This window comes from Aquarana catesbeiana, linkage group LG04 (assembly GCF_042186555.1).
Source record: "Aquarana catesbeiana isolate 2022-GZ linkage group LG04, ASM4218655v1, whole genome shotgun sequence".
In the NCBI taxonomy this organism is placed as follows: domain Eukaryota; kingdom Metazoa; phylum Chordata; class Amphibia; order Anura; family Ranidae; genus Aquarana; species Aquarana catesbeiana.
Window position 1 is genome coordinate 652,522,765 of NC_133327.1, and position 25,488 is coordinate 652,548,252.

A 25,488-nucleotide genomic window follows, 5' to 3' on the forward strand; every position below is an offset into this window, starting at 1 on the left:
TTCTAACACATGAATATGCTTTGATCTAAACCATTTCATTGCAGCTCTGGCTGTAAGTTTAGGGTCGTTGTCTTGCTGGAAGGTGAACCTCCGCCCCAGTCTCAAGTCTTTTGCAGACTCTAACATGTTTTCTTCTAAGATTGCCCTATATTTGACTCCATCCATCTTCCCATCAACTCTGACCAGCTTCCCTGTCCCTGCTGAAGAAAAGCATCCCCACAACATGATGCTGCCACCACCATGGTGTGTTCAGGGTGATGTGCAGTGTTAGTTTTCCGCCACACATAGAGCTTTGCTTTTATGCCAAAAAGTTAAATTTTGGTCTCATCTGACCAGAGCACCTTCTTCCACATGTTTGCTGTGTCCCCCACATGGCTTCTCACAAACTGCAAAAGGGACTTCTTATGGCTTTCTTTCAACAATGGCTTTCTTCTTGCCACACTCCCACCTGAGCTGTGGATCTCTGCAGCACCTCCAGAGTTACCATGGGTCTCTTGGCTACTTCTCCGATTAATGCTCTCCTTGCCCAGCCTGTCAGTTTAGGTGGACGGCCATGTCTTGGTAGGGTTGCAGTTGTGCCATACTCTTTCCATTTTCGGATGATGGATTGAACAGTGCTCCCTGAGATGTTCAAAGCTTGGGATATTTCTTTTATAACCTAACTAAGCTTTCAACTTCTCTACAACTTTATCCCTGACCTGTCTCATATGTTCCTTGGCCTTTATGATGCCGTTTGTTCACCAAGGTTCTCTATCAAACCTCAGAGGGCTTCACAGAACAGCTGTATTTAGACCAAGATTAAATTACACACAGGTGAACTATTTACTAATTAGGCAACTTCTGAAGACAATTGGTTTCACTAGCTTTTAGTTAGAGTAATCAAAGTAAAGGGGGCTGAATACAAATTTTTCACATACTTGTAAAAAAAATTTGAAAACCAATTATAATTTTCCTTCCACTTTACGATTATGTCCACTTTGTGTTGGCCTATCACATAAAGTCCCAATAAAATACATTTGCGTCTTTGGTTGTAACATGACAAAATGTGGAAAATTTCAAGGGGTGTGAATATTTTTTCAAGGCACTGTAGATGTTAAAATAAACTTATCAGGAGATAAATAAGAAGAATGACATTTCTAATACTGACAAACTTTCTCCTTTCCTGACCAGCTTACTTCCTCTGTACTAGTGACTCACAATGCATTTAATGCCCAATCCCAGGAACGGAACTGGACCAAGCTGGCGGGTCCGCATACCAACCCAGCATTTACATTATTACAAGGAGTTACATAATAGCTGCCTCAATAGTTCTTTAATGACAGGGTAACTTTATGGTAAAGTTGGCCTTGTTATAGGAACTAAACTACATTCTAAAAGAAGGTCATATGTTTTAGAGTTTACTATCCACTTAGCTTCAACTCTTAGGTGTAACTAGGTACTTGAGCAAGCTAGATGTTATTGCCTCTTCCCTGAGCAGGAGTGACTTTCATCCAAGCCAGCAAGAAACCATTGCTACCTAAAAGGCATTAGAATGAACATTAAGGCTTGATATTCAATAATTGATGTGAAAAACTATTACTGTATTTCAGGAAATATAAAATTAAATATTTACCTGGGTCTCCTTTTTCCCCCTCTAGAACTGTCCTGCTCGATTCAAAAAGTGATATTAAATATAATTTGCCCACCACGTTCTGGTGCTTTAGGTTTTATCCTTGAAGGGCCGATGCTAATAATTTAATGTGTTTATGATGTGTACACTTACACACACACGCGGGAAATGTGCTGTCTACATAACCTGGCCTGACAACTTCATTTGGCCACATCTCCGCTCCGGCGCTCCATTTGTAGTTCTGATGAAGGCGTGCATGAAAAGCTTGGATAAGAGCCCCAAATGTGCACCTAGCAAATGTAGCTTATGATTTAACTCACCCTAGCCTTTAACCAGCTCTCCACTGACAGAAATTCATAATTTAAACTATCTTCTGAATATGGAAAAACATAAAACTAACCATTAAAAATCAGTACAGTTGATTGGTTTGACCCGTTTTAATAAAAGTCTGCTTGTACTGATACGGTGGCTCTACTCAAAACAGTTTGTGCGTTTTGGATGGACACAGGACAAGATTAAAAGTAAAAAGTTCTTAAAAGTTCTTTCTAGCTGTTTGGGACTCCAGCAAGGAGAACTCTCCCACCAAGGCTGTACACGTGCCACTGACACCTAAATACCCCATTGGTCTGATTCACAAATACAAGTAGGCAGGTGGTATAACAATTTGCTTGCATTCACACCTAATTCAAGAAAGCTTTCTTGCGCATCATGATGATGCAACGTCATGCACGTTCCCCTGCTGTTAAAGTTTGCAGGTAGACATCTTCCTATATACCCCAAAAACCAGTAGGCTACCATAAATATACACTATATTTTCAAAAGTATTGTGACATCTGCCTTTACACGCACATGAACTTTAATGGCATCCCAGTCTTAGTCCATAGGGTTCAATATTGAGTTAGCCCACCCTTTGCAGCTATAACAGCTTCAACTCTTCTGGAAGGCTGTCCACAAGGTTTAGGAGTGTGTCTATGGAAATGTTTGACCATTCTTCCAGAAGCGCATTTGTGAGGTCAGACACTGATGTGGATGAGAAGGCCTGGCTCGCAGTCTCCACTCTGAGGTTGAGGTTAAGACTTTGTGTGGGCCAGTCAAGTTCCTCCACCCCAAATTTGCTCATCCATGGCTTTATGGAGCTTGCTTTGTGCACTGGTGTGAAGTATTGTTGGAACAGGAAGGGGCCATCTCCAAACTGTTCCCACAAAGTTAAGTTGGGAGCATGAAACTGTCCAAAATGTCTTGGTATGCTGATGTCTTAAGAGTTCCCTTCACTGGAACTAGAAAACCAAGCCCAACCCCGTAAAAACAACCGCACACCATAATCCCCCCTCCACCAAATGATTTGGACCAGTGCACAAAGCAAGGTCCATAAAGACATGGATTGAGTGAGTTTGGGGTGGAGGAACTTGACTGGCCTGCACAGAGTCCTGACCTCAACCTGATAGAATACCTTTGGGATGAATTAAAGGGGAGACTGTGAGCCAGGTCTTCTCGTTCAACATCAGTGCCTGACCTCACAAATGCACTTCTGGAAGAATGTTTAAACAGTCCCATAGATACACTCCTAAACCTTGTGGACAGCCTTCCCGGAAGAGTTGAAGCTGTTATAGCTGCAAAGGGTGGGCCAACTCAATTATGAACACTATGGCCGGGATGCCATTAAAGTTCATGTGTGTGTAAAGGCAGGCGCCCCAATACTTTTGACAATATAATTTACATATGCAGTATACAAAGGATAATCAAAGAGTGCATGATCAACTAAATCAATAAGTGCCAATATAAGGACAATCCAACATAAAATGTTTTTGAGAAATTAAAAAAGTTCAAAAAGTTCATCTACCAAACAAAGTCGCTATGCAGATTCCAAACGACCTTGTGACCCTCCACAAGATCGAGAGAGTTACAGAATGCTGTAAGGAGGAAACGATTGGAGCCGGTTGGTGGATTTCCTGGTCACGGAGACCGCTTAAGCCTATTTGACTACTCTTGTTATATGACATTGAGGGTCAACTACATTCGGTGAGTTGGGACCTTCACTTACCTTCCACGAGGCGTTTGTCTGGGAGCACATTGAACAACAACTCACTATTCGAGGATTTACACGGCATGAGCCTGCAATTTGGAAAATACGTTTTTTCTTCCATACTCTACTCAAGAATTAAAATAAAATGTCTGTAAATAGTCACAGACAGATCTGTCTTCAGCTGCGGGAGACTTGGCCATCTGTGGAAGGTCTACCAGGGCTTCTCAACTAGGGTTCCTTGATCAAAAAACATTTTTTTGCCTCAGATAGGTTCCCACTGACTCCATTGATCCTTTTAGCTATCTGTAAGGATCATTCTTCCCACTGACCGTCACACTAATGTACCAGAAGTTGTAGATATGGGAATTTGTAGTTGGTTCCCTGGGACTGGAAAGTTACTATATAACTATATATATATATATATATATATATATATATATATATATATTGATTTACAGTAGTTTTTGATGTAGTAGGCGCTGCACACTGACATTTAATTGAACACACATTTGAAGGAGGAGAGACGCTCTTAGAAATGATGAACGCCATATCTATTACCACGTGGTTTATACAAGAGGCCCACTAGTATCTACTCAGGTGACGTCTTTACTTACTTTCTTAAGTGAGCCAACAGTTTGGTGTTTATGTATTGTCTGTACATTCTGGGAAGGTCTAAGCTGCTGCTGGTCGTCATCTCTTCCATTTTTTCCAGGCTGCCCACATCTCCTCTCATGGCGAAAGCTTCGGTGAGTCTATTCAACACGACGCGGCTGGGCATACTGCCATCCCTGAGTAACCTCTCTAGGGTGACTAGTGCATCTATTCAGGAGGAAAAGGGAAGGAAGCACAGGACAAAACTGCTAAAGTAATCACTGATCCAAGGCTTCACAAAATAGAAGAGACAAGCTGAGACGTGATTAGGATCTGCTCTGTTGTTTCTCATATTAACGACATGCAGAAAACTGTTGTGAGTGCTTGAGATTAGAGTTTAATGATGGAACTGGCAGTCTGTCAGCAAGATGCTGAGAAAGCAATATGGAATAGATAGCTTCCCTCTAAAGGGGCTGTGACAGCCAGAATACACAGTACTGAGTTGAGATTTTATCTTCTGATCTCTGTGGAAAGTATGAACAGACCGCCAACAGTCAATAGGTACTATGCAGTATCGCTGATGATTAAGATGATCAATTTTTCACTGTCAATGCTACACAGAAAAACACTGCTGTCTGCTTTAGAGAGCTCAAAGGCAAGGTCAGAATGAACAGGCTGCATATATTATCATCCCATTCTTAGAAACAGCCAAAAAAAAAAATGTATTGTATTTATGCTCTACCATCAGGGGTAGGCAACCCCCCGACACTGTTGCCGCAAGCGGCACGCAAAGCCTTTTTTGCCGGCACTCGACTCCCTCCCCATCAGCAGAGCAGCGCAGGGAAGTGTCAGTGAGACACTAATGCATTCCAATTTCAGAATTCCCCACACCGCTCCTGCACTGAGGGGGAGGCACTGTGCCCCCACACATTGTAAAAGATGGGAAACATTGTTTGGTTCTCTAACTTTGCTATAGCTGCGATCGTCAGCTTTTGTGATGGGGAGGAGATTGGGTGCAGATCTGCTGGTTGTGGTGGGGGGGGGGGCGGTCCCTGTTTCAAAGAGGACTGTCATTGGTCACTGCTAAAGCCAATCACAATCCTACTAGAACCGTCCACCATCTGAAGGAAGATGATTCACTTGGTTGCCACTACCAATCTCAGAAAGAAGAGATTTCACTGATTGAGAAAACCACAATCAGGTGACAGTTTGTGAAATTACTGTTAAGCTTCTGGGAACTTTGATGAAATTATTCTTGAACCTTTGCATCACTTACTACTGAACCCTGGCACTTGGTGTCCCTTTAAGCCACAGCCAGTATTCAGCACAATGAAAATCACACCCAACTTTTGCTGCAGCTGTAGGGGCCCATCTTATGATCCTGCTCACAGGCCCACTGCTTTCAGAAAATGCCCCTGACTTAACCACTTGCCGACCGCCGCACGACTATATACGTCGACAGAGCGGCACGGGCAGGCAAAAGGACGTATATGTACGTCCTTGCCTGCCCGCGGGTGGGGGGTCCGATCGGACCCCCCCCCCGGTGCCTGCGGCGGTCGGCAAATCTCCCCCGGCGATCGGAGGTGAGGGGGAGGCCATCCATTCGTGGCCCCCCCCTCGCGATCGCTCTCAGCCAATGGGATCATTTCCCTGCCTCTGTATTGTACACAGAGGCAGAGGAAATGATGTCATCTCTCCTCGGCTCGGTATTTTCCGTTCCGGGCCGAGGAGAGAAGACTGCAATGTAAGTGCACCAACACACTACACACAGTAGAACATGCCAGGCACACTAAACACCCCGATTCCCCCCCCCCGATCGCCCCCCCGATCCCCCCCCAATCACCCCCCCCCCCCTGTCACAAACTGACACCAGCAGTTTTTTTTTTTTTTTTTTTTTTTTTTTTCTGATTACTGTATTGGTGTCAGTTTGTGACAGTTACAGTGTCAGGGCAGTGAGTGTTAGGCCCCCTGTAGGTCTAGGGTACCCCCCTAACCCCCCCTAATAAAGTTTTAACCCCTTGATCACCCCCTGTCACCAGTGTCGCTAAGCGATCATTTTTCTGATCGCTGTATTAGTGTCGCTGGTGATGCTAGTTAGGGACGTAAATATTTAGGTTCGCCGTCAGAGTTTTATAGCGACAGGGACCCCCATATACTATCTAATAAATGTTTTAACCCCTTGATTGCCCCCTAGTTAACCCTTTCACCACTGATCACTGTATAACCGTTACGGGTGACGCTGGTTAGTTTGTTTATTTTTTATAGTGTCAGGGAACCCGCCGTTTATTACCGAATAAAGATTTAGCCCCCTGATCGTCCGGCGGTGATATGCGTCGCCCCAGGCAGCGTCAGATTAGCGTCAGTACCGCTAACACCCACGCACGCAGCATACGCCTCCCTTAGTGGTATAGTATCTGATCGCATCAATATCTGATCCGATCAGATCTATACTAGCGTCCCCAGCAGTTTAGGGTTCCCAAAAACACAGTGTTAGCGGGATCAGCCCAGATACCTGCTAGCACCTGCGTTTTGCCCCTCCGCCCAGCTCGGCCCAGCCCACCCAAGTGCAGTATCGATCGATCACTGTCACTTACAAAACACTAAACGCATAACTGCAGCGTTCGCAGAGTCAGGCCTGATCCCTGCGATCGCTAACAGTTTTTTTGGTAGCATTTTGGTGAAATGGCAAGCACCAGCCCCAGGCAGCGTCAGGTTAGTGCCAGTACCGCTAACACCCACGCACCGTACACCTCCCTTAGTGGTATAGTATCTGAACGCATCAATATCTGATCCGATCAGATCTATACTAGCGTCCCCAGCAGTTTAGGGTTCCCAAAAACGCAGTGTTAGCGGGATCAACCCAGATACCTGCTAGCACCTGCGTTTTACCCCTCCGCCCGGCCCAGCCCAGCCCACCCAAGTGCAGTATCGATCGATCACTGTCACTTACAAAACACTAAACGCATAACTGCAGCGTTCGCAGAGTCAGGCCTGATCCCTGCGATCGCTAACAGTTTTTTTTGTAGCGTTTTGGTGAACTGGCAAGCACCAGCCCCAGGCAGCGTCAGGTTAGTGCCAGTAGCGCTAACACCCACGCACGCACTGTACACCTCCCTTAGTGGTATAGTATCTGAACTGATCAATATCTGATCCGATCAGATCTATACTGGCGTCCCCAGCAGTTTAGGGTTCCCAAAAACGCAGTGTTAGCGGGATCAGCCCAGATACCTGCTAGCACCTGCGTTTTGCCCCTCCGCCCGGCCCAGCCCAGCCCACCCAAGTGCAGTATCGATCGATCACTGTCACTTACAAAACACTAAATGCATAACTGCAGCGTTCGCAGAGTCAGGCCTGATCCCTGCGATCGTTAACAGTTTTTTTGGTAGCGTTTTGGTGAACTGGCAAGCGCCAGCGGCCTAGTACACCCCGGTCGTAGTCAAACCAGCACTGCAGTAACACTTGGTGACGTGGCGAGTCCCATAAGTGCAGTTCAAGCTGGTGAGGTGGCAAGCACAAATAGTGTCCCGCTGCCACCAAGAAGACAAACACAGGCCCGTCATGCCCATAGTGCCCTTCCTGCTGCATTCGCCAATCCTAATTGGGAACCCACCACTTCTGCAGCGCCCGTACTTCCCCCATTCACATCCCCAACCAAATGCAGTCGGCTGCATGAGAGGCATTTTTATGTCCTCCCGAGTACCCCTACCCGACGAACCCCCCCAAAAAAGATGTTGTGTCTGCAGCAAGCGCGGATATAGGCGTGACACCCGCTATTATTGTCCCTCCTGTCCTGACAATCCTGGTCTTTGCATTGGTGAATGTTTTGAACGCTACCATACACTAGTTGAGTATTAGCGTAGGGTACAGCATTGCACAGACTAGGACACACTTTCACAGGGTCTCCCAAGATGCCATCGCATTTTGAGAGACCCGAACCTGGAACCGGTTACAGTTATAAAAGTTACAGTTACAAAAAAAGTGTAAAAAAAAAAAAAAAAAAAAAAACAAACAAAAATATAAAATAAAAAATAATAGTTGTCGTTTTATTGTTCTCTCTCTATTCTCTCTCTCTCTATTCTCTCTATTGTTCTGCTCTTTTTTACTGTATTCTATTCTGCAATGTTTTATTGTTATTATGTTTTATCATGTTTGCTTTTCAGGTCTGCAATTTTTTATACTTTACCGTTTACTGTGCTTTATTGTTAACCATATTTTTGTCTTCAGGTACAGCATTCACGACTTTGAGTGGTTATACCAGAATGATGCTTGCAGGTTTAGGTATCATCTTGGTATCATTCTTTTCAGCCAGCAGTCGGCTTTCATGTAGAAGCAATCCTAGCGGCTAATTAGCCTCTAGACTGCTTTTACAAGCAGTGGGAGAGAATGCCCCCCCCCCCACCGTCTTCCGTGTTTTTCTCTGGCTCTCCTGTCTCAACAGGGAACCTGAGAATGCAGCCGGTGATTCAGCCAGCTGACCATAGACCTGATCAGAGACCAGAGTGGCTCCAAACATCTCTATGGCCTAAGAAACTGGAAGCTACGAGCATTTTATGACTTAGATTTCGCCGGATGTAAATAGCGCCATTGGGAAATTGGGGAAGCATTTTATCACACCGATCTTGGTGTGGTCAGATGCTTTGAGGGCAGAGGAGAAATCTAGGGTCTAATAGACCCCAATTTTTTCAAAAAAGAGTACCTGTCACTACCTATTGCTATCATAGGGGATATTTACATTCCCTGAGATAACAATAAAAATGATTAAAAAAAAAAAAAAAATGAAAGGAACAGTTTTAAAATAAGATAAAAAAGCAAAAAAATAATAAAGAAAAAAAAAAAAAAAAAAAAAAGCACCCCTGTCCCCCCTGCTCTCGCGCTAAGGCGAACGCAAGCGTCGGTCTGGCGTCAAATGTAAACAGCAATTGCACCATGCATGTGAGGTATCACCGCGACGGTCAGATCGAGGGCAGTAATTTTAGCAGTAGACCTCCTCTGTAAATCTAAAGTGGTAACCTGTAAAGGCTTTTAAAGGCTTTTAAAAATGTATTTATTTTGTTGTCACTGCACGTTTGTGCGCAATTGTAAAGCATGTCATGTTTGGTATCCATGTACTCGGCCTAAGATCATCTTTTTTATTTCATCAAACATTTGGGCAATATAGTGTGTTTTAGTGCATTAAAATGTAAAAAAGTGTGTTTTTTCCCCAAAAAATGCGTTTGAAAAATCGCTGCGCAAATACTGTGTGAAAAAAAAAAATTAAACACCCACCATTTTAATCTGTAGGGCATTTGCTTTAAAAAAATATATAATGTGTGGGGGTTCAAAGTAATTTTCTTGCAAAAAAAAATAATTTTTTCATGTAATCAAAAAGTGTCAGAAAGGGCTTTGTCTTCAAGTGGTTAGAAGAGTGGGTGATGTGTGACATAAGCTTCTAAATGTTGTGCATAAAATGCCAGGACAGTTCAAACCCCCCCAAATGACCCCATTTTGGAAAGTAGACACCCCAAGCTATTTGCTGAGAGGCATGTCGAGTCCATGGAATATTTTATATTGTGACACAAGTTGCGGGAAAGAGACAAATTATTATTATTTTTTTTTTTTTTTGCACAAAGTTGTCACTAAATGATATATTGCTCAAACATGCCATGGGAATATGTGAAATTACACCCCAAAATACATTCTGTTGCTTCTCCTGAGTACGGGGATACCACATGTGTGAGACTTTTTGGGAGCCTAGCCACGTATGGGACCCCGAAAACCAAGCACCGCCTTCAGGCTTTCTAAGGGCGTAAATTTTTGATTTCACTCTTCACTGCCTATCACAGTCTCGGAGGCCATGGAATGCCCAGGTGGCACAAACCCCCCCCCAAATGACCCCATTTTGGAAAGTAGACACCCCAAGCTATTTGCTGAGAGGTATAGTGAGTATTTTGCAGACCTCACTTTTTGTCACAAAGTTTTGAAAATTAAAAAAAGAAAAAAAAAATTTTTTTTTTTGTCTTTCTTCATTTTCAAAAACAAATGAGAGCTGCAAAATACTCACCATGCCTCTCAGCAAATAGCTTGGGGTGTCTACTTTCCAAAATGGGGTCATTTGGGGGGGTTTTGTGCCACCTGGGCATTCCATGGCCTCCGAAACTGTGATAGGCAGTGAAGAGTGAAATCAAAAATGTACACCCTTAGAAATCCTGAAGGCGGTGATTGGTTTTCGGGGTCCCGTACGCGGCTAGGCTCCTAAAAAGTCCCACACATGTGGTATCCCCGTACTCAAGAGAAGCAGCAGAATGTATTTTGGGGTGCAATTCCACATATGCCCATGACCTGTGTGAGCAATATATCATTTAGTGACAACTTTGTGCAAAAAAAAAAAAAAAAAAAAAATAAATTGTCACTTTCCCGCAACTTGTGTCAAAATATAAAATATTCCATGGACTCAACATGCCTCTCAGCAAATAGCTTGGGGTGTCTACTTTCCAAAATGGGGTCATTTGGGGGGGGTTTGTGCCATCTGGGCATTTTATGGCCTTCAAAACTGTGATAGGTAGTGAGGAGTAAAATCAAAAATGTACGCCCTTAGAAATCCTGAAGGCAGTGATTGGTTTTCGGGGCCCCGTATGCGGCTAGGCTCCCAAAAAGTCCCACACATGTGGTATCCCCATACTCAGGAGAAGCAGCTAAATGTATTTTGGGGTGCAATTCCACATAGGCCCATGGCCTGTGTGAGCAATATATCATTTAGTGACAACTTTTTGTAATTTTTTTTTTTTTTTTTTTTTTTTTTCATTATTCAATCACTTGGGACAAAAAAAATGAATATTCAATGGGCTCAACATGCCTCTCAGCAATTTCCTTGGGGTGTCTACTTTCCAAAATGGGGTCATTTGTGGGGGTTTTGTACTGCCCTGTCATTTTAGCACCTCAAGAAATGACATAGGCAGTCATAAATTAAAGACTGTGTAAATTCCAGAAAATGTACCCTAGTTTGTAGGCGCTATAACTTTTGCGCAAACCAATAAATATACACTTATTGACATTTTTTTTACCAAAGACATGTGGCCAAATACATTTTGGCCTAAATGTATGACTAAAATTGAGTTTATTGGATTTTTTTTAGAACAAAAAGTAGAAAATATCATTTTTTTTCAAAATTTTCGGTCTTTTTCCGTGTATAGCGCAAAAAATAAAAACGGCAGAGGTGATCAAATACCATCAAAAGAAAGCTCTATTTGTGGGAAGAAAAGGACGCAAATTTCGTTTGGTTACAGCATTGCATGACCGCGCAATTAGCAGTTAAAGCGACGCAGTGCCAAATTGTAAAAAGTGCTCTGGTCAGGAAGGGGGTAAATCCTTCCGGGGCTGAAGTGGTTAAGCTCATCATTGCGCATCTATTCCAGATGCTTGTATGTGACATCACATACATCCCATACAAGCACGTGGGCTGGATGTGAGAGGTGGATCAGCAGAATGAGTGTCCCAGGACAGGTAGATGTGTCTCATCTCTGCTTCCTTTCACCTCTCTGCATTATCATAGAAGAGAAGAGGGTACAGCGGCGGAGCAGACGGTGTTTAGAGGTGGGGCAGATGTGCAGGGAGGTACAGTGGTGGATGAGAAGGGGTTCAGCAGTGGGACAGAAGAGCAGGGGGGTAGAGCAGTGGGGTAGATGTGAAAGGAAGTGTATTGGTGGGACAGATGAGCAGGGGGTTACAGTGGTGGTGCAGAAGAGCAGGGGGTACAGAGGTGAGACAGATATGCAGGAGGTACATTGGTGGGGCAGACGAGAAAGCGGGTTACAGTGATGGGGCAGATGAACAGATGGGTTGTTCAGTGTTAGGACAGATGAGAAGGTGATTCAGTAGCGAGACAGAAGAGCATGGGGATACGGCGGTGGAGCAGCTGTGCAGGGAGGTACAGTGGTGGGGCAGATAAGAAAAGGGGTACATTGATGTGGCAAATGAGCAGGGGGGTTACAGTGGTGGGGCAGAAGAGCAAGAGGGTACAGTGGTGTGGGGCAGATGTGCAGGAGGTACAGTGGTGGGAGGGATGAGAGGGGGGTTCAGCGGTGGGACAGATGAGCAGGGGGGTGTTCAGTGTTTGGCCAGATGGGAAGAGGGTTACAGTGGTGGGAAAGATGAGCAGGTGGGGTACAGCGGTGGGGCAGATGTACAGGAGGTACAGTGGCAGGGCAGGAGGCGGAGAAAGGAGGTACATAGATGGGACAGATGAGAAGGGCGTTACAGCAGTGGGACAAAGGAGCAGGGGGGGTACAGAGGTGGGGCAGATGTGCAGAGGAGAAAGAAGGTACATTGGTGGAACACATGAGCAGGGGTTATAGTGGTGGGGCAGAAGAGCAGGGGGAACAGTGGTGGGACAGATGTGTAGGAGGTACAGTGGTGGGACAGATGTGCAGGAGATACAGTGGTGGGACAGATGAGCAGGGGGTACAAGGTGGGGCAGATGTGCAGGGGGTTACAGTGGTGGGACAGATGTGCAGGGGGTTACAGTGGTGGGACAGATGTGCAGGGGGTTACAGTGGTGGGACAGATGTGCAGGGGGTTACAGTGGTGGGGCAGATGTGCAGGGGGTACAGTGGTGGGGCAGATGTGCAGGGGGTACAGTGGTGGGGCAGATGTGCAGGGGGTTATAGTGGTGGGGCAGATGAGCAGGGGGTTACAGTGGTGGGGCGGATGTGCAGGGTAGTGCAGTGGTGGGGCGGATGTGCAGGGGGTTACAGTGGTGGGGCGGATGTGCAGGGGGTTACAGTGGTGGGGCGGATGTGCAGGGGGTTACAGTGGTGGGGCGGATGTGCAGGGGGTTACAGTGGTGGGGCGCCTGTGCAGGGGGTTACAGTGGTGGGGCGCCTGTGCAGGGGGTTACAGTGGTGGGGCGCCTGTGCAGGGGGTTACAGTGGTGGGGCGCCTGTGCAGGGGGTTACAGTGGTGGGGCGCCTGTGCAGGGGGTTACAGTGGTGGGGCGCCTGTGCAGGGGGTTACAGTGGTGGGGCGCCTGTGCAGGGGGTTACAGTGGTGGGGCGCCTGTGCAGGGGGTTACAGTGGTGGGGCGCCTGTGCAGGGGGTTACAGTGGTGGGGCGCCTGTGCAGGGGGTTACAGTGGTGGGGCGCCTGTGCAGGGGGTTACAGTGGTGGGGCGCCTGTGCAGGGGGTTACAGTGGTGGGGCGCATGTGCAGGGGGTTACAGTGGTGGGGCGCATGTGCAGGGGGTTACAGTGGTGGGGCGCATGTGCAGGGGGTTACAGTGGTGGGGCGCATGTGCAGGGGGTTACAGTGGTGGGGCGCATGTGCAGGGGGTTACAGTGGTGGGGCGCATGTGCAGGGGGTTACAGTGGTGGGGAGCATGTGCAGGGGGTTACAGTGGTGGGGCGCATGTGCAGGGGGTTACAGTGGTGGGGCGCATGTGCAGGGGGTTACAGTGGTGGGGCGCATGTGCAGGGGGTTACAGTGGTGGGGCGCATGTGCAGGGGGTTACAGTGGTGGGGCGCATGTGCAGGGGGTTACAGTGGTGGGGCGCATGTGCAGGGGGTTACAGTGGTGGGGCGCATGTGCAGGGGGTTACAGTGGTGGGGCGCATGTGCAGGGGGTTACAGTGGTGGGGCGCATGTGCAGGGGGTTACAGTGGTGGGGCGCATGTGCAGGGGGTTACAGTGGTGGGGCGCATGTGCAGGGGGTTACAGTGGTGGGGCGCATGTGCAGGGGGTTACAGTGGTGGGGCGCATGTGCAGGGGGTTACAGTGGTGGGGCGCATGTGCAGGGGGTTACAGTGGTGGGGCGCATGTGCAGGGGGTTACAGTGGTGGGGCGCATGTGCAGGGGGTTACAGTGGTGGGGCGCATGTGCAGGGGGTTACAGTGGTGGGGCGCATGTGCAGGGGGTTACAGTGGTGGGGCGCATGTGCAGGGGGTTACAGTGGTGGGGCAGATGTGCAGGGGGTTACAGTGGTGGGGCAGATGTGCAGGGGGTTACAGTGGTGGGGCAGATGTGCAGGGGGTTACAGTGTTGGGGCAGATGTGCAGGGGGTTACAGTGTTGGGGCAGATGTGCAGGGGGTTACAGTGTTGGGGCAGATGTGCAGGGGGTTACAGTGGTGGGGCAGATGTGCAGGGGGTTACAGTGGTGGGGCAGATGTGCAGGGGGTTACAGTGGTGGGGCAGATGTGCAGGGGGTTACAGTGGTGGGGCAGATGTGCAGGGTAGTACAGTGTTGGGGCAGATGTGCAGGGTAGTACAGTGTTGGGGCAGATGTGCAGGGTAGTACAGTGTTGGGGCAGATGTGCAGGGTAGTACAGTGGTATGGCAGGTGTGCAGGGGGTTACAGTGTTGGGGCAGATGTGCGGGGTAGTACAGTGGTATGGCAGATGTGCAGGGTAGTACAGTGTTGGGGCAGATGTGCAGGGGGGACAGTGATCTGAGGTGTGGAGTTGCATGGACTGGGGCTGATCTTAGGTGTGAAGTTGCAGGAATTGGGGCTGATCTGAGGCATGACAGTGCAGGATGTTAATGTCTCACTACTAAAGTAGTTTACAGCATTTGCTTTATAAAAAAATCCTTTTTGTGACTGAGAAAGTGAAGTTGACATTTTTTTGTTATAAAAACGGCACACTCAATATCCTTAAAAACATTTTTCGGCACACGGTGCTCAAAAGGTGCCTACCCCTGCTCTACATGCTCAGTTTGTATCATGCTTATTATTGTACCAACTCATCTTCCTAAAACCTGCAAACCATGCAAGATCAAACAAAAATTTAGCTTTAACACTTTCACTGCCAGAGCAGTTTCTGCACATATTTTAGGCCTGAAGATTACCTATAACCCTCATATATATATATTTTCTGAAAGCAGAGAACCCTGGAGAATTAAACGGTGGCAGATGCAATTTTTTATGTCGCACAAAATTAATGGTTCAACAAACCCGTAATTGTGGTGCACACCAACACAATATATTAGCCACGTTTTCGTTAAAAAATAAAAGATTTTTTGAGTTAAGAAAATAGATATCAAAACTTTAAATCACTTTATTCACTTGAGGACTGCCCCACATACATATACTACGGGGCGGTGGCTCCTACAGGCGAAATCACGTACCTGTATGCGCTAGCCTCTTCCGGGTTTGCAGTGTGCGCGCGAGCCGCCAGCGACCAGCTCCCGCTTTGATTCGACACAGCGGGAGCCAATCAGCGGGTCCGCGCGGACCTCATGTCTGCCGGGACCCACCGATCATTCCCAACAGAGGCAGAACAGCAGTCTCCCTATGTAAACAAGGCAGATCGCCGTTCTGCGACAAGGGAAGACAGAGATCCTGTGTTTCTGCTAAGCAGGAACACGGATCTCTGCCTCCCCACAGTTAGAAAGCATTCCCTAGGAGCACATTTAACCCTTTGATCGCCCCTGTTAAACCCTTCCCTGCCAGTGTCATTAGTAGAGTGACAGTGCATTTTTTTTATCACTGATCACTGTATTGGTGTCATTGGTCCTCAAAAAGTGTTACTTAGTGTCCGATTTTTCCGCCACAATGTTACAGTCCCGCTATAAGTCGCTGATCGCTGCCATTACTAGTAAAAAATTCCATAAAAAAGTTCCATAGTTCTTAGACTTTTGCGCAAACCAGTCAATACACGCTTATTGGGATTTTTTTTTTTACCAGAGACATGTAGCAGAATATATATTGGCCTAAACTGATGAAGACATTTTTTTACATTTTTTTTATTGGATATGATTTATAGCAGAAAGTAAAAAAATATATATATTTTTTCGAAATTGTCGGTTATTTTTTTGTTTATAGCGCAAAAAAAAAAAAAAAAAAAAAGGCGCAGAGATGATCAAATACCACCAAAAGAAACTATTTGTGGGGGAAAAAAAGGGACAATTTTATTTGTGTACAACGTCGAATGACCGTGCAATGGTCAGTTAATATAGCGCAATGCCGTATCGCAAAATATAGCCTGCTCATGAAGAGGGGGGGGGGGTAAACTTTCCAGAGCTGAAGTGGTTAAAACAGTCTATGCCTGTGAACTGGTGATAAACACAGTGGTGTAGTGGTAGCACTCTCGCCTAGCAGTAAGAAGGGTTGCTGGTTTGAATCCCAACCACGACACTACCTGCCTGGAGTTTGCATGTTCTCCCTGTGCCTGCGTGGGTTTCCTCCGGGTACTCCGGTTTCCTCCCACACTCCAAAGACATGCTGGTAGGTTAATTGGATCCTATCTAACTTGTCCCTAGTATGTATGAATGTGAGTTAGAGACCTTAGATTGTAAGCTCCTTGAGGGTAGGGACTGATGTGAATGTACAATGTATATGTAAAGCGCTGCGTAAATTGACGGCGCTATATAAGTACCTGAAATAAAATAAAATAAATAAACAACAGTACCCAAAGCGGTCTATAGGCAAAGCTTTAGGTCTTGTTCACATGGGGAGATTACATCTGTGCCGGGCCATTTTTTTACAGGCACGGGGATGTGTGCATCATCCAGCAGTTCTATTCATGTCTATTGGGACACAACCTGTGTGTCCCAATATGACATCCCTGGGGGTGCATGTCCCTGAATTCACCCTGGGTGTCACATTGGGAAACAGCGGCTGAGTTCAGGCAGCTGCTGTGTACCAATAGACATGAACAGAACTGACGGCACTGGGATGCATGCAACATCTGTGCATCTCTTGCTTTTTCATTTTATTGATTTGATGTATCTATTTTTTAAAAACTTTTTTTCACTTAACTTTATTACGATCACATAGAGGGCTAACAAGGTCCTATGTAATAGCACAATGTACAGGACAGGGCTTTTATTAAAGGAGATATTAGGGGTGCAACGGATCGTCCGTGATCCGAACGGTTTAGCCTGTTCGGATCGGCACACATGCGCTCCGCGGAGCGCACTGCCGCCTCGGCCTTAGGGAAGGCCGCGGCTTCGGCCTAGCTCCGGAGCGGCGGCCATCTTGGTACACCCGGCGGCCATTTACCACGTGATCGCTCCGTCAAATGACGGAGCGATCACTTGTAAACAAACCGGCGTCATGTCATGATGCCGGTTCCTCTCTCCCCTCTGTGTACTGATCTGTACAGTGGAGGGGAGAGATCAGATGGCAGCAGTGCCAATACTCTGCAATGCCCTGCCAATAGTCTCCAATACCCCTGCCATACCCTGCTAATATATTATTACAGTGGGGGAGATGATGTGGATATTACAGTGGGGGAGATTTGTTTTTGCTGATTCGAAAATGATCCGAACCGTGACTCCTGATCCGAGGAACGATCCGAACCGTGAGTTTTTTGATCCTTTGCACCTTTAGTCCCCACTGAAGCTGATCTTCTTTTATCCCAGCCACAGCAGCCAGGCAATGACAGTGCTGAAACTGGAAGAAAAGAGAAGCTCCATGATTCTGCACCTGTGGAACTGATCCTCTTGCCCGAATCACTTTCACTAGAAAGCTGATAGTTGACTGAGGAAGTATACACACATACAGAGGGAGATTTACTAAAACTGGTGCACACAGAATCTTTTGCAGCTGTGCATAGTAACCAATCAGCTTCCAGGTTTGATTGTCAAAGCTTCATTGAACAAGCTGAAGTTAGAAGCTGATTGGCTATTATGCGAAATGTTGTGGAATCTCATATTAGCCAATGTATTTCATATTGTATATATTGATTTGCATATATTTTATTGATAATAATAATTATTATTATTTATATTATTATATAGTAGTGGTTTTATCAATATTATTATTCAATAAGTAAAGCAACAATTATTAATCTTTAATAATGTATACTGTGTTTTCCATAGATTTAGAAAGTCTTCATTTATAAGTGTTGAACTTTAAATGACCTCTGCTTTATGACAAGTACTTGTAAACAGGTGTTCTCGAAAATGTATTAAGATAGTCTACTGGATGAAAGTTCATTAGAATAGATTCAAGTTATGAAGAATTGTCTCAGACAGATAAGAAAACAGGTGGTTAAAATAATTAGGTGGAATACAGGAAAGTTATGTACAGAACATTAATTAAGTTTGACAGGGTCAAACAAAGGTCTGCTTGCGCCCTCATTAAAACTGTTAAAATACATACATATAGTGAGACATATAACACATCTGGTGGGGTTATTGAAAGTTCATTTTCCCAAATGTCATAAATCTGTCATCCTTAAAGCTAGTTAAATCTTATCAAGATAAGGAGAGTTTGATAACACAGCTGGGTGCCAGACTGTCTCTATACAGGTGTTTTTAATTGGACAAAAACAGTTATAAATCACTTTAATGAACATATAGGAATTTTGGGAATAATTAAGTTTGTCTGGTTGTAGAACAGGTGTCAGATTTATGGTTGGTTACTTTGATGTAGATCTTAGCGACCAATCATAGGTAAGAAGGATAGTTGAGATAAGACTTGTGAAATGGTATATAAATGCAAGCTCTGCAATTGTTACTCGGACAAGTCAGATAGGAGCTCATAAGGCTGAACTCTGTGTATGCTGCCCTATTGCACGGGTCATAGAGGTCAGAACCAATGGGCAAGTATCTGTCCTAACTTGTCCCCTCGGACAAGTCAGATAGGAGCTCATAAGGCTGAACTCTGTGTATGCTGCCCTATTGCACGGGTCATAGAGGTCAGAACCAATGGGCAAGTATCTGTCCTAACTTGTCTCCTCGTATGAGTCAGAGAAGACTTCTTAACTTGTTCCAGAATGTGGTCTCAGGTGAATTTCCCTCAAGAACTTGGTCGAGCTGGAACCCAGAACTCTGTGAGGGGACCAGATGACCGGCAGATCGGCTGGTCCCTATCAGGTGAGAGGTTCCCAAGAATTGGCAGTAAAGACCCATTCTGGTTCAAGGTGAGAACAATTCACAATTGTTTAAATTTGGTTAGAGGATAAGAATATTTATATCTAATATGCATGCATTGTAAGAAACTGTATAAATTAGACCTGTATATTGTAATATTTTGAACATAAACCTGTATGTTATCAGCTGTTAATAAACCTGCATTGCTGAAGTTCTGCCTGGTTCGATACTTTACTATTCTACTTCAGCAACTGCACCAGTTTTATGAAACCCCCCCCCCATAGGCCCCTTTCACACTGGGGCAGTGCGGGCGCTAGTGGTAAAACGGCGCTATGGGGCTTTCACACTGGAGTGTGAGGAGCGGCTCTTTCAGGGCGATTTGCAGGCGATATTTTTAGTGCTGTAACGCCTGCAAAGCACCACAGTGTGAAAGGGGTCATAGTGTGCGTAAATACCCACACTGCCTTACCTTGGTGACAGCAAAAAAGGTTTAAAGTGTCACTAAACCCACATCATAAAAAACTATCAATAAATGGTGTATTACATGCTGGTCATACTCAGTCACTATGAGATTTGTTTTCTGTAGTCTGCAAAAAACCTGGTTGATCCTGCTGCTCTCTATCTCCCCCTTCTGTTCATGTCCCCAATCCAGCTAGGGATTTTGTTGAGCATTCCCTCCTCCAACACATCTGAGCAGCCCATGTGACTATAGAGTCACACATGTGGATGTATATACAGTGGAAAATGACAGCCCACTCCCTTCCCTTCTATGGGGGTGGGATATTACATGTAGCTTAATGGAGGCTTCACCTCCTTATTCCTCATTCAAAAATGCAGCCTGGAGGGGTGACACAGCCTGTGACTGACAGAAATCTGCCCACACCATGTTATTGCCAGTAGCAGAGGACTAGCAGCTCAGCTTGCTTTTGTTTCCCTGCAGACAGCCTGGGAAAGAGCTGGGTCATGTGACAGCTGTATATCGATTAGGAAAAACGTACTTGGATGTCTTTTTCATTAAAATAATTACAGTGCTACCATCCACATACAGAAATAGAAGGGACAAGGTAAATTAACCACTTAAGGCCCGGAAGGATTTACCCCCTTAATGGCCAGGCCATTTTTTTGCGATACGGCACTGTGGCTTTAACGGACAATTACGCGGTCGTGCAATGCTGTATCCAAACAAATTTTTTCATTTTTTTCCCCACAAATAGAGCTTTCTTTTGGTGGTATTTGATCACCTCTGTGTTTTTTATTTTTTGCGCTATAAAAACAAAAAGCGACTTAAAACTCAAAAGCTATAATAACCCCCCCCCCCCAAAAAAATGTATAAAAGCAAATTTCTTCATCAGTTTAGGCCAATATGTATTCTACATATTTTTGGTAAAAATAAAAAACAAGTGTATATTGATTGGTTTGCACAAAAGTTATAGCAATAAGTTATATATACAAAATAGGGGATAGATTTAGGGACTTTTATTTTTATTTTTTTTACTGGTAATGGTGGGGACTTGAGATTTTTAGCGGGACTGCGACATTGCAGCGGACAAATCTGACCCTAAGTGACACTTTTTGGGAACCAGTGACACCAATACAGTGATCAGTGCTAAAAAAAAAATTACACTGATAAATGCATAAATGACACTGGCAGGGAAGGGGTTAACACTAGGGGCAATCAAAGGGTTAACTGTGTTCCCTCACTGTGTGTTCTAACTTTGTGGTGGGATGGGCTCACTTGGACAACACAGATCGCTGTTCCAGATGCCTAGGAACAGTTGATCTCAGTGTTGTGTCCTGTCAGAATGGGGATCAGCCTTGTTTACATAGGCAGATCCCCGTTCTGCCTCTCTGTGGCGTGATCACAGGTGGCCGGTGGACATAGAGCGGGCGCTCGCCCCCGGCGGTGCGCGCACGCCCACAGGATCTCATGCACGAAACAACGTACAGGTATGTTGTTTCACGCAGCCGGGCCGCCCTGTCGCAGTATATGTGCAGTGAGCGGTCCGGACGTGGTAAAAAATAAAATAAAAATTACCGGCAGTTTCACAACCGCTTTAACGCATATATGCAGCAGCAAGCAGGGTGGACTTAACACCCACATGCCACACATACTGTATATGTCCATGGGCGACAGAGCCTTCTGTGCAGAGAACATGCTCACTGCAGACTTCCAGCACAGTGACCAAGCTGTCAAATACAGCTCTCCTTCTTTACTAATGGTCGGGTTAGGATGGTGATCAGTTGGTGTCAACGTACAAGCATCTATGTAAAGTCAAATAAATACTGCACCAATTTTACCAGCATGGGAGATGTGCCAGGAAAAAGTTGTTGTCATAAAAACATTAGAGCAGGACTACAGTTTGCCATTGAACATACATACAAAGACCAGGTCTTCTGGAACAATGTGCTGTGGACTGATAAATTAGTGATAGAGCTGTTTGTTCACAGTAACCATAGACATGTTTGGTGCAAACTGAAGACAGCATTTCAGGAGGAATACCTGCCTCATCCCAACTGTGATGCTGTGGAAATGTTATAGTTTGGGGTTGCTTTGCCCAGGGCGGCCTGCAGTCAGAATCAACTATGAATTCTGCATCATATCAAGGTGTGCTTGATCAGAATATGAGGCCATCTGTCCTAATGCTGAAGTTGACCTGAAAATTGATTCTTCAATAGAATAGGAACTCACAGGAACTCACAGCACACAAGCAAATCCACCAAAGGAAAAACTCAAGACGAAAAGCGGGGGTTATGACCTGGCTTACTCAAAACCTTCATTTGAATACCACTGAAATGTTGTGGCGGCATTTGAAAAAGGGCAGCTCTTGCAAGAAAAAAGGAAACCCACAAACATTTTACAGCTGATGGTATTTTATATAAAAGCAGTGGTCAAAAAGTTTACCAACTCGATGTCAGAGACTGGTGGGAAGTTATGCAAAATGCCTTCAAGTCATTTCTACTAAAGGGGTAACACTAGCTTCCGAGGCCAAATATATAGATACTTTTTATAAAGTACACCATTATATCTGTTGATTCAAAATGCTAATTCTTGTGCTTTTATTTAAGTATATCACCCCTACCTGTACATACTGCTTGAATGAAGATCTAATTCCTGTCCGTAGATGTACTTGCTTTGACATGACTGCATACACAGTATAAGATTTAATTTATAATTTTAATACTATAATTGCAACAGACAATTACAATATTAAACAAAGGCATACTGCTATTTACAGGCTACAATCTGAAACAATTATTCTCTAAGAGCCCTTTCACACTGGGGCGGCGTCGGTGGCAAAACGCCGCTATTATTAGCGGCGTTTTACCCTCGGTATGCAGGGGAGGTTTTAACCCCCGCTAGCGGCCGAGAAAGGGTTAAATACCACCGCAAAGCGCCTCTGCAGAGGCGCTTTGCCGGCGGTATAGCCGCGCCGTCCCACTGATTTCAATGGGCAGGAGCGGTATACACACCGCTCCTTCACCGCTCCGAAGATGCTGCTGGCAGGACTTTTTTTACCGTCCTGCCAGCGCATCGCTCCAGTGTGAAAGCCCTTGGGGCTTTCACACTGGATACACAGCAGCGGCACTTTGGGGTCGGTTTGCAGGCGCTATTATTAGCGCAATAGCGCCTGCAAACCGCCCCAGTGTGAAAGGGCTCTAAATGAAGACTTCAGCTTGGATCACCATGTAATGGGTGGCATATTGATTACATGATCAAGAACCAATAAATGTTAGTGGAGACTGAAGCTGGGGTCCCCTGCTGCTGGTCCTGGCACCTCCCCCTTCTGAGTACCCCCCCAGCAAGCCTCTAGCTAAGGGGGGTACTCATTCAGGCTCACTCACAAGCCCAGCTGCCTGTGTCAATAGACCGACAGCATGGCTTTTCCCCGCCCCCTCATCATAGGATATGACTGACAGCAGCAGGAGCCAATGGCTCCCACTGCTATCAATCCACCATGTGAGGAGGAAGTAAGAGGGAAAAAAACGCTGCTCTCGGGCACAGAGCTGGATTGAGATCGAGCTCAGATAAGTATAAGGAGGGGCTGGGGGGAGGGATCTTGGAACTTATACAGTATGTTGTATCTAATAAATGGGTCTGCATAGACCTCATGACTAAGCCTTGGTGAGCGGGATGAAACGTGTCAGAGGCGTGGCTTTATGAAGACATGCAGGCTGAGGCTGCCTTTTAGTTTTGGGCTATTTGGGTTGAGCAACGATCCCAACACAGGCACATTTATTGCTCTGTGGATCGGCACTCTGTGAACTCTGAGGATCTAAGGCACAAGCTATGCATCAGGTCGCATTCAATTTGGATGGGTCAGCTTCAGTTAGGTTAAATACTATTCTTCCCCAGAATTCTTACTTCCGTTTTAACCATAACTAATTACTTCTTACCAGTAATGATCGCTACCCACTCTGCCTCACAAACTATTGGTTGTTCTCCGATTCCATGCTCTCTATAGATTGTACTCTCTATTGCCTCCCGTTTTACTTCCCATGAATATGCTTTACTGCATATACCTGCCCGCAGCAAGTATAGAAGGATGTAAGCCCAATAGGTGTGGATAGCCATGTTAAAGGTGTAAAAAAAAAAAAAAAATTAAAAGAAGATACGCTTCAACAACAAAACACAAAGCTCTGACAATAAAATTAACCTCCAGGCAATCTCTTACAATATTTTTTTTTTTTTTGTCCATACGGCTTCTTTAAACAGAGCATAAAAAGCATTTAAGAAAATGACATAAAAGCAGGACTGCCCGGCGTGTCAATGGGAAACAGTTTTCACCAAACAATAATGTACTCCTGCCAGATGCTAACTGAACACTTTGAATTCGCAAAGCACAAACGGCAATCTGGTTGCCAGACAAATTGTATTAATGACCAGTTCACATGATGATGTGAGACCGCAAATATAGGATCTGTGTTACAATAAAGCACTATCACTTTCGCAAATGATCGAAAATGATAGATAATCCCGTAGTATTTACAGAGGACAAGCTGCCATCTGATAACAGATTTACATTGATGCATGTGCTGTTATATAGGGACACTTGATCTAACACCATTCAGGCCTAGACTGATGGCTCTTAAGACATGGAAAAAAGTAGCATCTTTATACAAAAAAAACCCTTTTTTTATACATGGTAGGAAGAGAAAAATGGTGAATTTTAACAATTTATTCATATTACTTATCAGTTTTTATGGAGGAAAAAGTGTTGTAAACTCAAAGCTTCAGAAAATGACTAACAATTACATACAAAATAATAAATAAAAAAATAAATAGAAAACCTGTGATCAGAGATCAAAAATGAATATATTATTTTTTTAAATCGATACTTTAATTATTATCATTATACAGGATTTATATAGTGCCAACAGTTTGCGCACTACTTTACAACATGAGGGCAGACAGTACACTTACAATACAAATCAATACAAGAGGAATCAGAGGGTCCTGCTCATTAGAACTTACAATCTAAAAATAATATATTTAAAAAAAAAAATTTTTACTTGCATGTATATTATTATTTCTAGATTTATAAGCCCTTATGAGCAGGGCCCTCTGATTCCTCCTGCATTGAGTTTTATTTTAACTGTACTGTCTGCCCTCATGTTGTAAAGCACTGCGCAAACTGTTGGCGCTATATAAATCCAGAATAATGTAAGTATCAATTTAAAAAAATAATACATCTATTGGATATATATATAGATATATATATATATATACACACACACACACACACACACACACACACACATATATATATTTTTATATATATATATATATATATATATATACACACACATCTATATATAGATATATATCTATATAGAGAGTGAGAGAGAGGGGGGGAGAATAGGAAGGAAGGGGGTGCTTGTACATGTAAAAATACAACACAAAACATTATAAAAGGAGCAGTATTTCTCTAATTAACTGCAATTACTCGATATGTTAAAATAAACTGTGGCCAAAAACATTTATCAAAGAAATACACAGTCTTTTTTTTATTATACTAGTTGCTACTGTTTAGCAAACAAGCACACCATTGTGAAAGAATTGGGACAAAGAAGTTAACATGAAAACGAAAAAAAAAAAAATGCTTAGTAAAAAAAGATTCATGATAAGCTGCTTTAGGGTTGACTTGCACTTTAGGGATTGTATATATGTCTTTGAGGGGGTTTTTCAGTCATAGTGTGGAAGGGTTCAACAATTTCATAAAAAAAATTAATTAATAAAATAATAATAATAAATACGCAGTATTGTAATCATTTCACGCACACTTAATTTTGCTTGAAAAATACGTGAAGAAGAAAAAAAAACCCTATACACACGTGCACAAGTTGTTCATAGGCATTATATTATGTTAATTTGAAAAAATAAAACCGACTTGGACTGCAAATTTTAACATTGCTAAAAGCATGTACGCATATTTTTTTTACCCTCCCTGAAAACACAAAAATGTTGCATGTCTGAAAAGAA

General features: G+C 44.5%; 1 protein-coding gene across 1 annotated transcript in view; it reads right to left on the bottom strand.

Annotated features, from left to right (window-relative positions):
• Positions 1 to 25,488, bottom strand: part of LRPPRC (leucine rich pentatricopeptide repeat containing) — a 337,307-nt gene that overhangs the window by 38,407 nt on the left and 273,412 nt on the right. Inside the window, exon 32 of the mRNA XM_073628468.1 lies at positions 4,247 to 4,451. Within this exon, the coding sequence (XP_073484569.1) occupies positions 4,247 to 4,451 (205 nt within the window). The remainder of the gene's footprint in view (positions 1 to 4,246; positions 4,452 to 25,488) is intronic.